General features: G+C 40.0%; 1 protein-coding gene across 1 annotated transcript in view; it reads left to right on the top strand.

Moving 5' to 3' along the window:
• The window catches only part of pico (ras-associated and pleckstrin homology domains-containing protein pico), a 36,953-nt gene extending 27,439 nt beyond the window's left edge, over nucleotides 1-9,514 (top strand). Inside the window, exons 9-12 of the mRNA XM_081993338.1 lie at nucleotides 1,391-1,674; nucleotides 3,847-4,006; nucleotides 4,083-4,242; nucleotides 5,712-9,514. Coding sequence (XP_081849464.1) covers nucleotides 1,391-1,674; nucleotides 3,847-4,006; nucleotides 4,083-4,242; nucleotides 5,712-6,599 — 1,492 coding nt within the window. The 3' untranslated portion in view covers nucleotides 6,600-9,514. The remainder of the gene's footprint in view (nucleotides 1-1,390; nucleotides 1,675-3,846; nucleotides 4,007-4,082; nucleotides 4,243-5,711) is intronic.
• Nucleotides 9,515-14,086: the final 4,572 nt, after the last annotated feature.

The raw sequence follows: 14,086 nt of genomic DNA, 5'->3' as shown, positions 1-14,086 counted from the left end.
GACAGTTAGGCGAGTCGTTTAAACGTCAAAATGTTTGACAGAACCTTAACTTTCTTTTGTTTTCTTTGAAATTTTTTGAAAAATTCCCAAATAACTGAGATACCGGCCCTGGAAGGTTTTGATTGCTGTCAAACTTTGACAGCTCATAACTCGGTTACTATGACAGTTAGGCGAGTCGTTTAAACGTCAAAATGTTTGACAGGACCTTAACTTTCTTTTGTTTTCTTGGAAATTTTTTGAAAAATTCCCAAATAACTGAGATACCGGCCCTGGAAGGTTTTGATTGCTGTCAAACTTTGACAGCTCATTACTCGGTTACTATGACAGTTAGGCGAGTCGTTTAAACGTCAAAATGTTTGACAGAACCTTAACTTTATTTTGTTTTCTTAGAAATTTTTTGAAAAATTCCCAAATAACTGAGATACCGGCCCTGGAAGGTTTTGATTGCTGTCAAACTTTGACAGCTCATAACTCGGCTACTGTGACAGTTAGGCGGGTCGTTTAAACGTCAAAATGTTTGACAGGACCTTAACTTTCTTTTGTTTTCTTGGAAATTTTTTGAAAAATTCCCAAATAACTGAGATACCGGCCCTGGAAGGTTTTGATTGCTGTCAAACTTTGACAGCTCATAACTCGGCTACTGTGACAGTTAGGCGAGTCGTTTAAACGTCAAAATGTTTGACAGAACCTTAACTTTCTTTTGTTTTCTTTGAAATTTTTTGAAAAATTCCCAAATAACTGAGATACCGGCCCTGGAAGGTTTTGACTGCTGTCAAACTTTGACAAAAAAAAAAAAACAAAAAAAAAAACAAATTAACACCACCATCGTATTCCCCGTCCTCGATTTAGTAGAAAACGAGTATAATATCGATTTTTTAGAAAAAAATCAAAATGGCGGTTTTGGGCGCCATTTTGCAATTTCCGCCATTTTGGTTTGAGTTAGCCCAGGCTTGATGGTACTCGTTTTCGACTAATTTGGGGTCAAGGAATCCATTGCAACTGTCAGTTTGACAGTAGCTGTCACCCAGTTCGAGTAACCTGTCATTTTTTGTGGTTTAAAGGGCAAAATGCCGGATAACTCGCTTATTTGACGTTTTTCGGTAAAAATCTCAAGAAGCTCATTTGTAGAGAATGAAATTCTCTACAACTTTTATTCTTAACGTTTTTTCGCTAAACCATCAAATAGCAAAATTGTGGGTGATAGTGAATTTCTAGGGTCAGTTTAGTGACTGTCTGTGTTTTTGCCGGATAACTCGCTTATTTGACGTTTTTCGGTAAAATCCTTAAGAAGCTAATTTGTAGAGAATTTCATTCTCTACAACTTTTATTCTTAACGTTTTTTTGATAATCCCTCGAATAACGGAGTTGTGGGCATTTTTCCCAACTTTAGGTCGCTGATGGACGAGCTGGCGCAGGAGGAGATGGACATTTTGGCGAATGCGCGCAGCTGTTCGGTTCAGTCGATTGCCGCGCAATCGAGCAGCACCACGCCCACGGCCTACTCGGGCAGCGAGGCCGGATACGGAACCGCTTCCGGTAGCGACATCTACACGACGAGTGACGTAAGCACCGTTTCCGGTCGGCGCAGTCGCGGCAGCAGCTCTAGTTCGAGCGGTTGCCTGTCAGATGGCGCTTCGTCCTGCGAAAACGCTTTCGATTGCGAATTCTCCATGGGTGAGTTGAAATTCAAAATGGAAAATATTTTTTGACAATTTTTAGGGCGTGGCCCCCGTAAAAAATGACATTTTGACAGATGGGAGATGAAAGAGCGTTTAAAAACGAACATTTTAAGCTTTTTACGGTCGTCGTAGCTTGAAAACTAAGCGAGTTATGGTATTTTGAAAATTTGGGTGCAATTTTCCCAAAAAAAAGTCAAAAACTGCACTTTTGCCTCAAAAAAGTTGAATATCTCGGAAACGGTTAGAGTTACGGAAATTTTGCAAAGAAACAAAAATGAAGAGCGGTTTGAGGGGAATATTTTGAGTTTTTTTCGGTTGCTGAAATCCAAAAAATAAGCGAGATACAGAATTTTCAAAATTTTCAAAAAAAAGTCAAATATCTCAGGAACGGTTTGAGTTACGGAAATTTTGCAAGAGACTAAAAATGTTTAGAATGCTTTCTTGCATCTAAAACCGATAAAAAAAAGCAACAAAAATACAAAATTTTGAAAAATGTTTATTAAAGTTTGAAAAAAAAAATAAAAATTTAATATCTCGGAAACGGTTAGAGTTACGGAAATTTTACAAGAAAACAAAAATTAAGAGCAATTTAAGAGAAATATTTTGAGTTTTTTCTGGTCGCTGAAATCCAAAAAATAACCGAGATACTGAATTTTAAAAATTGCAATGCAATTTGAACACCCTGTATATGTTTAATTGTAGTGCCCTTTGCGGGAGATGAAAGAGCGTTTAAAAACGAACATTTTCAGCTTTTTACGGTCGTCGTAGCTTGAAAACTAAGCGAGTTATGGAATTTTGAAAATTTGGGTGCAATTTTCCAAAAAAAAGTCAAAAACTGAAATTTCGCCTCAAAAAAGTTGAATATCTCGGAAACGGTTAGAGTTACGGAAATTTTGCAAAGAAACAAAAATAAAGAGCGGTTTGAGGGGAATATTTTGAGTTTTTTTCGGTTGCTGAAATCCAAAAAATAAGCGAGATACAGAATTTTCAAAATTTTCAAAAAAAAGTCTAATATCTCGGGAACGGTTCGAGTTACGGAAATTTTGCAACAGACCGAAAATGTTTAGAATGCTTTCTTGCATCTAAAACCGATAAAAAAAAGCAACAAAAATACAAAATTTTGAAAAATGTTTATTAAAGTTTTTTTAAAAAAAAAAAAAATTAATATCTCGGAAACGGTTAGAGTTACGGAAATTTTACAAGAAAACAAAAATAAAGAGTAATTTAAGAGAAATTATTTGAGTTTTTTCTGGTCGCTGAAATCCTAAAAATAACCGAGATACAGAATTTTAAAAATTGCAATGCAATTTGGACACCCTGTATATGTTTAATTGCGGTGCACTTTGCGGGAGGTGAAAGAGCGTTTAAAGACGAACATTTTAAGCTTTTTACGGTCGTCGTAGCTTGAAAACTAAGCGAGTTATGGTATTTTGAAAATTTGGGTGCAATTTTCCCAAAAAAAAGTCAAAAACTGCACTTTTGCCTCAAAAAAGTTGAATATCTCGGAAACGGTTAGAGTTACGGAAATTTTGCAAAGAAACAAAAATAAAGAGCGGTTTGAGGGGAATATTTTGAGTTTTTTTCGGTTGCTGAAATCCAAAAAATAACCGAGATACTGAATTTCCAAAATTTTCAAAAAAAAGTCAAATATCTCAGGAACGGTTTGAGTTACGGAAATTTTGCAAGAGACCAAAAATGTTTAGAATGTGTTTTTGTATCTGAAACCAATAAAAAAAAGCAACAAAAATACAAAATTAAAAAAAAAAAAAAAAGTAAAAAAAAAATTAAGTTTCAAAAAAAATTGAGACCTTGAATGTCACGTGGTAATTTTTTTCAAAATGGCGGCCTTAGCCAAAATTTTTATTAAAAAGAAAAAATAAATAAAAAAAAAATTAAAAAAATTAAAAGTAATTTTTTTTTTTTTTTAAATTTTTTTGACAGGTTTGACGTTTTCGCGGTATAACTCGCTTATTTGACGTTTTACGACAAAACCGGTCATAATCGATTTTGTAGAGAATTCAATTCTCTACAACTTTCTTTTTTAAAGTTTCCTTCTAATCCCTCAAATAACCGAGTTATTCAGGATCGAAGTTGTGCTGTCACTTTTTGACAGTTTTGAAAATTTTGACAGTTTTGTCAATTTTGACAGATTTCATATTATTCGCAGGCACCATCAAACGAAAACCGTCGATGAAACCGAATTTACCCCTCACCAACATGACCAGACAATTGAAGGAGGTGGGGGAAACGAGGGAGGAGGGCGGGGCCCTCCCCTCCCCCACCCTCACCTACACCAATAGCGGCACGTTGACGCGACGTCACAGCAGGTGGGCGTGGCCTATTCCCCCTCCCCCCCTCCCTTCCTTCACGCCCCTAACTGGTCAAAATGACGTCATTTTTCAGGCGGAAATCCACGAACGACGATTCGTCCAATAGCGGCACGCTAAAGCGCCAGTACAAGTCACGTGGGTCGGTCGAGTCGATGGGAGGGCGGAGCGGAGGCTCCACCCCTTTGGCGGGGACTCCGGTGAGGGAACGCCCCGCCCCACTCAGTCCCAGCATGGTGAGTAGCTGTTGTTTTAACACCCTGTAACTTTGTTATTTGGCCACTGAGCCAAAAAATGTAGAGAAGGTAAGTTGTAGAGAATTAAATTCTCTACAATTTTGCTTCTGAAGGTTTTTTCGATTGGTGGGCTAATAACTGAGCTGGAAGGGTTTGAAGTTGCACGGTCGCTTGAAGCACTTTAGTGCACCCATTTCCATGTTTTTCCGGTGCAACTCGGCTAGTTTGAGAGATACGACAAAACCGACTTTACCAGCGTCTTTTCCGGGAAATTTTAGCATAAAATGACATTGAGATGGACTCTCTAGCTCAAAAAGCAACAAAGTTGGGATTTAGTGCGGGCAAAACACTTTCCGCACACAACTTTTTTGTTTTCTAATTTAGACCCCCCAAGTGACCACTCGTTTTCGACTAATTTGGGGTCGCTGATTTCAAATCCGTGGTCAGAATTTACGTAACTTTCACCCACTTCGACTTTCCAGCAAAATCAAAGTGAAAAACATGTTTTTTCGGTGCAACTCGGTTAGTTTGAGAGATATAACAAAACCGACTTTACCAGCGTCTTTTCCGGGAAATTTTAGCATAAAATGACATTGAGATGGACTCTCTAGCTCAAAAAGCAACAAAGTTGGGTTTTAGTGCGAGCAAAACACTTTCCGCACACAACTTTTTTGTTTTCTAATTTAGACCCCCCAAGTGACCACTCGTTTTCGACTAATTTGGGGTCGCTGATTTCAAATCCGTGGTCAGAATTTATGTAACTTTCACCCAGAGCGACTTTCCAGCAAAATCAAAGTGAAAAACATGTTTTTCCGGTGCAACTCGGTTAGTTTGAGAGATATAACAAAACCGACTTTACCAGCGTCTTTTCCGGGAAATTTTAGCATAAAATGACATTGAGATGGACTCTCTAGCTCAAAGAGCAACAAAGTTGGGTTTTAGTGCGAGCAAAACACTTTCCGCACACAACTTTTTTGTTTTCTACTTTAGACCCCCCAAGTGACCACTCGTTTTCGACTAATTTGGGGTCGCTGATTTCAAATCTGCGGTCGGAATTTACGTAACTTTCACCCAGTTCGACTTTCCAGCAAAATCAAAGTGAAAAACATGTTTTTCCGGTGCAACTCGGTTAGTTTGAGAGATATAACAAAACCGACTTTACCAGCGTCTTTTCCGGGAAATTTTAGCATAAAATGACATTGAGATGGACTCTCTAGCTCAAAAAGCAACAAAGTTGGGTTTTAGTGCGAGCAAAACACTTTCCGCACACAACTTTTTTGTTTTCTAATTTAGACCCCCCAAGTGACCACTCGTTTTCGACTAATTTGGGGTCGCTGATTTCAAATCCGCGGTCAGAATTTACGTAACTTTTACCCAGTTCGACTTTCTAGCAAAATCACTCCTTTACCGTGCTAGTTAGGGAGGAAACTCATTGAAGAATTTTTGTGGAGCGTTAAAATTTGTTGCAGACCGAATCGATGACGTCACTGCCGCCCCCACCCGAATCGCACGGTGACGTCATCAACGATCCGCCCAGTTATCAGCTGCCGCCTCCGCCGCCCGAACTGTACCACTCCACGTTGTCTTTGGATAGTTTGCCGCCCCCGCCCCACCCCGGGGACTTGCCGCCCCTCACCGACGACCTGAGCGGTAGCCAGCTGAGTTTAATGTCCCTCCCCCCGCCCCCCGAGGAGAAATCCCCTCCCGAAGGGGGCGTGTCTCCTGACAGAACCCCCACTCAGTCCAGACTGACCACTCCCACCGCAACCCCGCCCACCTCGCCCAACCAATCGGGACAGAATCACGACAGACAAGCCCCGCCTCCTTACGTCCATCCCCCCCACTATTCCCTCCCCAATTTCGGACGCGCAGACATCCTCAGATCCTCGATTCGTCCGCCTCGTCCCGCCTCCTCACCCGACAAGAAGAAAATCACGTTCAATCTGCCGCAAGAGGTGCCGCCCCTTCCGCGCAAACCGCCCCCGCCCAAACGGGCGGAATCCACCAAACTGTCCAGCCCGAAAAAATTGGCGGAACCGCCACGTGACTTTTTGCGCGACCTCCAACGGGTCATGCGCAAAAAGTGGCAGGTGGCGCAAAAATGCAAATTGGAACCGGAGACCACGCCCCACGAGGTTCTGGGGTTCCGCGACCCGCCCCCCCCCCTTCCCGACTACAAGGAGCACAACGTGTCCAATTGGGTGCAGGAGCACTACGGCACCAATAATCTGTACGAGAACGTGTACAGGGACGAGGGCGTCGCGGCGCAGCCGCCAATCAGGAGCCAGAAACGCCCGCCGCCCCCTCCGCCCAAACGGAGCGACAGCACTCACCTGACCACGCCCAAAACTCACTAAACCTTTTGCGAGGTTGAAATAGCGCTCAAAAAATAACCCACCCCGCTCCAATCCATTATAACCGAGTTGTACACAGCCAAAACTACCCTCAAAAACCGTTTTTCGCCCCCTTAGGGTAAGAGATAAGGGGGTCTTCATGGTACTCCTTTTCGACTAACTTGGGGATGGGGAATCCATTGCAACTGTCAGTTTGACAGTAGCTGTCACCCAGTTCGAGAAACTGCCCCTAAAACCACTTTCCTGAGGGTTGAGAAGAAAACTAACCCCACCATCGGATTCCCCGTCCCCAAATTAGTAGAAAACGAGTACCAACTCGATTTTTTTGAAAAAATTCAAAATGGCGTCTGTGGGAGCCATTTGCAATTTCCGCCATTTTGGCTTGAGATAAAGGGGTCTTGATGGTACTCGTTTTCGACTAACTTGGGGATGGGGAATCCATTGCAACTGTCAGTTTGACAGTAGCTGTCACCCAGTTCGAGAAACTGCCCCTAAAACCACCTTCCGGGGGGTTGAAAAGAAATTTATCACCACCATCGGATTCCCCGTCCTCGATTTAGTAGAAAACCACTACAAACTCGATTTTTTTGAAAAAATTCAAAATGGCGTCTGTGGGAGGCATTTGCAATTTCCGCCATTTTGGCTTGAGATAAAGGGGTCTTGATGGTACTCGTTTTCGGCTAACTTGGGGATGGGGAATCCATTGCAACTGTCAGTTTGACAGTAGCTGTCACCCAGTTCGAGAAACTGACCCTAAAACCACTTTCCTGGGGGTTGAGAAGAAAATTATCACCACCATCGGATTCCCCGTCCTCGATTTAGTAGAAAACGACTACAAACTCGATTTTTTTGAAAAAATTCAAAATGGCGTCTGTGGGAGCCATTTGCAATTTCCGCCATTTTGGCTTGAGATAAAGGGGTCTTGATGGTACTCGTTTTCGACTAACTTGGGGATGGGGAATCCATTGCAACTGTCAGTTTGACAGTAGCTGTCACCCAGTTCGAGAAACTGACCCTAAAACCACTTTCCTGAGGGTTGAGAAGAAAACTAACCCCACCATCGGATTCCCCGTCCTCGATTTAGTGGAAAACCACTACAAACTCGATTTTTTTGAAAAAATTCAAAATGGCGTCTGTGGGAGCCATTTGCAATTTCCGCCATTTTGGCTTGAAATAAAGGGGTCTTGATGGTACTCGTTTTCGACTAATTTGAGGATGGGGAATCCATTTCCGACGCCATTTTGTCCGTATCTCCCACCCAACCACCACACCCAACTATTTTAACCTCGAAAACTAAAAAATTGTATTTTTTAATAAAAAAAAAACTGCTGCCTAAACTGCCAAGGCGTTGTGATTTTTTAAAATAATAAAAATAATTAATTAGTGCCATTATTAATTAATTAAGTTATATAGTTAATTAGCGGCGAAATTAGGTTAATTTTTTTACTGAAATGTACATGATTTAAGGAAAAAAACACGTTTTTATGGTGCTTTTAGGGTATGTAAATTTTCTAGTTGTAAGTGTAGGGTAAGGGGGGGGGGGGAGGACAAAACCTAACCCCCAAAAAATTCACTTTGATAACTCTAACCGTTCCCGAGATATGGCAAAGTGTAACTTTGACGCCCTCTAGCGGGCTTATCGGTCAACTTAGCCGGTTCGTTCAAACGTCATTCGTTAGCCCTGACAGTACTCTACGAATTTCCTTCTCGCGTATTTTCACTTAAAGTGTGATACAACAGAGTTATTTACGAATTACCCGAACGGTGCCCACATATATGGTCCTTCGAGCCGAACGAAAAGGTTTTTCAATTTTTCCGGCTAAACGCGCCACCCTACGGCCAAAGCTGCAAGAAGGTCAAAGTTGCGTTCTGTCACGGCCTATCTAACCTCAAAAAATTCGGCTCGATCGCTCCAACCGTTTTCGAGATATGGGCGAAAGAGTGGAACTGTCAAAATTGACATTTAACCTAACCTAACCCCTAAATTCACCCCCGTTGGGGTTAAGATAAAGGGGTCTTGATGGTACTCGTTTTCGACTAATTTGGGGATGGGGAATCCATTGCAACTGTCAGTTTGACAGTAGCTGTCACCCAGTTCGAGAAACTGCCCCTAAAACCACCTTCCTGAGGGTTGAGAAGAAAACTAACCCCACCATCGGATTCCCCGTCCCCAAATTAGTAGAAAACGACTATAAACTCGATTTTTTTGAAAAAATTCAAAATGGCGCCTGTGGGAGCCATTTGCAATTTCCGCCATTTTGGTTTGAGATAAAGGGGTCTTGATGGTACTCGTTTTCGACTAATTTGGGGATGGGGAATCCATTGCAACTGTCAGTTTGACAGTAGCTGTCACCCAGTTCGAGAAACTGCCCCTAAAACCACTTTCCTGAGGGTTGAGAAGAAAACTAACCCCACCATCGGATTCCCCGTCCCCAAATTAGTAGAAAACGACTATAAACTCGATTTTTTTGAAAAAATTCAAAATGGCGCCTGTGGGAGCCATTTGCAATTTCCGCCATTTTGGTTTGAGATAAAGGGGTCTTGATGGTACTCGTTTTCGACTAATTTGGGGTCGGGGAATCCATTTCTGACGTCAGTTTGACAGTAGCTGTCATTCGGTTGTCAAAACCCCCCCCCCTTTCGTATTTTTTTGGTTTTTTTTGATACACATTTTTGTAAATAACTAGTTTTTTACGATTTTTCCTATTATTGTATAGTTTTTTTTTTGTTTTTTGCAAAAACTGGAAGATCTCTTATATTGCCATTGCATTTTCTCTGACTATACATTATATATGGTGCTTATTTTGTAATAAACACTTTGTATACTTGTCTACTACTATTTATACTATTATACATAAAAAAAAAATTATATATTATTGATATACTAACTGTTACGTAATAAAAACGACATTAATATATATTGAATTGTGTGATTGCCTTCAAACCCTCCAAACTCGCTTATTTGTTCACCAAACAAAAAAATGTTAAGAAGTAAAGTTGTAGGGAATTTTCCGCTCTACAACTTTGATTCTTAGAGTTTTTTCCCTAGGTGGTACCGTAAGTGAGTTAGTGGTACCGTAAGGGAATTATTCCCGAGAAACCACAACTTTAAAGACCCCACCAACTTTAAACCCTCCAAACTCGCTTATTTGTTCACCAAACAAAAAAAATGTTCAGAAGTAAAGTTGTAGGGAATTTTCCGCTCTACAACTTTGATTCTTAGAGTTTTTTCCCTAGGTGGTACCGTAAGGGAGTTATTTCCTAAAAACCACAACTTTAAAGACCCCACCAACTTCAAACCCTCCAAACTCGCTTATTTGTTCACCAAACAAAAAAAATGTTAAGAAGTAAAGTTGTAGGGAATTTTCCGCTCTACAACTTTGCTTTTAAGACGTTTCATCCTTGGTGGCCTCCACAGGGAGTTAACGAGGAAAAAGTGAGAGAGTCGACCAAACTGGAGAGTTTGTTGACTTTATGGCGGATGCGCCTCGTATTCTTTTTACACACGATTTACTGCCAGAATTTGTTTTTATTTTGTTTAGAGGGCGCATCCGCCACACTGTCAACTGTCTGATTTTGTCAACACTGGTTTTATGGTGAAGGAACTTTGACGCCCTCTAGCGGCCAAACGGTATAACCGATCAACTCATGCGGGGATATTTTTGGAAAGCTTGCAATCTGCTCTATCTTTTGTTTTCTATGACATTTTGACGTAACTTGTCAAATAAGTGAGTAATTTAGAGTCAAAGCAACGAGTGTCAAAAAATATGCGATTTTAAGGTGAAGCAACTTTGACGCCCTCTAGCGGCCAAACGGTATAACCAATCAACTCGTGGGGGAATATTTTTGGAAAGCTTGAAATCTGCTCTATCTTTTGTTTTCTATGACATTTTGACGTAACTTGTCAAATAAGAGAGTAATTTGGAGTCAAAGCAACGAGTGTCAAAAATTACGTCATTTTATGGTGAAGCAACTTTGACGCCCTCTAGCGGCCAAACGGTATAACCAATCAACTCGTGGGGGGATATTTTTGGAAAGCTTGCAATCTGCTCTATCTTTTGTTTTCTATGACATTTTGACGTAACTTGTCAAATAAGTGAGTAATTTAGGGTCAAAGCGACGAGTGTTAAAAAATATGTAATTTAATGGGGAAGGAACTTTGACGCCCTCTAGCGGCCAAACGGTATAACCAATCAACTCATGGGGGGACATTTTTGGAAAGCTTGTAATCTGCTCTATCTTTTGTTTTCTATGACATTTTGACGTAACTTGTCAAATAAGGGGGAGTAATTTAGGGTGAAAGCGACGAGTGTCAAAAAATATGCGATTTTAAGGTGAAGCAACTTTGACGCCCTCTAGCGGCCAAACGGTATAACCAATCAACTCGTGTGGGGATATTTTTGGAAAGCTTGCAATCTGCTCTATCTTTTGTTTTCTATGACATTTTGACGTAACTTGTCAAATAAGTGAGTAATTTAGAGTCAAAGCAACGAGTGTCAACGAGTTTATGGTAAAGGAACTTTGACGCCCTCTAGCGGCCAAACGGTATAACCAATCAACTCGTGTGGGGATATTTTTGGAAAGCTTGTAATCTGCTCTATCTTTTGTTTTCTATGACATTTTGACGTAACTTGTCAAATAAGCGAGTAATTTAGGGTTAAAGCAACGAGTGTCAAAAAATTAGTGATTTTATGGCGCATCCGCCACACTGTCAAGCTTTTTTTCCCCCACGTTCTATCTCGGTTAATTGCCAAGTGAGACGAAAACTTTAAATAGGAAAGTTGTAGACAATTTGGCGCTCTACAAAAAAGCTTCTTAGGGTTTTGGCGGAAAAACGTCAAATAAGCGAGTTAACCAGCAAAAAGTGTGTTGGAAGCACAAAAATGCTTAAGCAGTGATCCGACAACTTCAATCCTCGATAATTCGGTTATTTGTAGGGTTGGAAAAAAAGTGATAAGAAGGAAAGTTGTAGCAAATTTCACGCTCTACAAAAAAGCTTCTTAGGGTTTTTGACAGAAAACGTCAAATAAGCGAGTTAACCGGAAATAAGTGGGTTGGAAGCACAAAATGCTTAAGCAGCGACCCGACAACTTCAATCCTCGATAATTCGATTATTTGTAGGGTTGGAGAGAAAGTGATAAGAAGGAAAGTTGTAGCAAATTTCCCGCTCTACCAGAATGCTTCTGTGGGTTTTTGACAGAAAACGTCAAATAAAAAAGTTACAGGCAAAAAACTGCGCAAGCAAGAATCATCCCTTATGGGCCAGTTTTGGCCCCATTTTGGCCCCATTTTCACCCCAAAAACGATAAATTTAACTGTTTTAACTGTAAAATCAATTTTGCAAAGAAACAAAAATGAAGAGCGGTCTGAGGGGAATATTTTGAGTTTTTTTCGGTTGCTGAAATCCAAAAAATAACCGAGATACAGAATGTTCAAAATTTTCAAAAAAAAGTCAAATATCTCGGAAACGGTTAGAGTTACGGAAATTTTGCAAGAGACCAAAAATGTTTACAATGCCTTTTTGTATCTGAAACCAATAAAAAAAAAGCAACAAAAATTCAAAACTTTAAAAAATGTTTTTATTTTGTTTAGAGGGCGCATCCGCCATACTGTCAAGCTTTTTTTCTCCCACGTTCCATCTCTGTTAATTGCCAAGTGAGACGAAAACTTTAAATAGGAAAGTTGTAGACAATTTGGCGCTCTACAAAAAAGCTTCTTAGGGTTTTTGACAGAAAACGTCAAATAAGCGAGTTAACCAGCAAAAAGTGTGTTGGAAGTACAAAAATGCTTAAGCAGTGACCCCGACAACTTCAATCCTCAATAATTCGGTTATTTGTAGGGTTGGAGAGAAAGTGATAAGAAGGAAAGTTGTAGGGAATTTCCCGCTCTACAAAAAAGCTTCTTAGGGTTTTTGACAGAAAACGTCAAATAAGCGAGTTAACCGGCAAAAAGTGTGTCGAAGCACAAAAAATGCTTAAGCAGTGACCCGACAACTTCAATCCTCGATAACTCGGTTATTTGTAGGGTTGGAGAAAAAGTGATAAGAAGGAAAGTTGTAGCAAATTCCACGCTCTACCAGAATGCTTCTGTGGGTTTTTGACAGAAAACGTCAAATAAAAAAGTTACAGGCAAAAAACTGCGCGACCAAGAATCATCCCTTATGGGCCAGTTTTGGCCCCATTTTCACCCCAAAAACGATAAATTTAACTGTTTTAACTGTAAAATCAATTTTGCAAAGAAACAAAAATGAAGAGCGGTTTGAGGGGAATATTTTCAGTTTTTTTCGGTTGCTGAAATCCAAAAAATAACCGAGATACAGAATGTTCAAAATTTTCAAAAAAAAGTCAAATATCTCGGAAACGGTTAGAGTTACGGAAATTTTTCAAGAGACCAAAAATGTTTAGAATGCCTTTTTGTATCTGAAACCAATAAAAAAAAAGCAACAAAAATTCAAAACTTTAAAAAATGTTTTTATTTTGTTTAGAGGGCGCATCCGCCATACTGTCAAGCTTTTTTTCCCCCACGTTCCATCTCGGTTAATTGCCAAGTGAGACGAAAACTTTAAATAGGAAAGTTGTAGACAATTTGGTGCTCTACAAAAAAGCTTCTTAGGGTTTTTGACAGAAAACGTCAAATAAGCGAGTTAACCAGCAAAAAGTGTGTTGGAAGTACAAAAATGCTTAAGCAGTGACCCCGACAACTTCAATCCTCAATAATTCGGTTATTTGTAGGGTTGGAGAGAAAGTGATAAGAAGGAAAGTTGTAGGGAATTTCCCGCTCTACAAAAAAGCTTCTTAGGGTTTTTGACAGAAAACGTCAAATAAGCGAGTTAACCGGCAAAAAGTGTGTCGAAGCACAAAAAATGCTTAAGCAGTGACCCGACAACTTCAATCCTCGATAACTCGGTTATTTGTAGGGTTGGAAAAAAAGTGATAAGAAGGAAAGTTGTAGCAAATTCTACGCTCTACCAGAATGCTTCTGTGGGTTTTTGACAGAAAACGTCAAATAAAAAAGTTACAGACAAAAAACTGCGCGACCAAGAATCATCCCTTATGGGCCAGTTTTGGCCCCATTTTCACCCCCAAAAACGATAAATTTAACTGTTTTAACTGTAAAATCAATTTTGCAAAGAAACAAAAATGAAGAGCGGTTTAAGGGGAATATTTTGAGTTTTTTTCGGTTGCTGAAATCCAAAAAATAACCGAGATACAGAATGTTCAAAATTTTCAAAAAAAAGTCAAATATCTCGGAAACGGTTAGAGTTACGGAAATTTTGCAAGAGACCAAAAATGTTTAGAATGCCTTTTTGTATCTGAAACCAATAAAAAAAAGCAACAAAAATTCAAAACTTTAAAAAATGTTTTTATTTTGTTTAGAGGGCGCATCCGCCATACTGTCAAGCTTTTTTTTCCCCCACGTTCCATCTCCGTTAATTGCCAAGTGAGACGAAAACTTTAAATAGGAAAGTTGTAGACAATTTGGCGCTCTAC

The sequence above is a fragment of the Ips typographus genome, linkage group LG15 (assembly GCF_016097725.1).
Source record: "Ips typographus isolate SLU linkage group LG15, UJ_Ityp_2.0, whole genome shotgun sequence".
NCBI lineage: Eukaryota > Metazoa > Arthropoda > Insecta > Coleoptera > Curculionidae > Ips > Ips typographus.
This window is presented reverse-complemented; position numbering and strand designations above follow the sequence as displayed.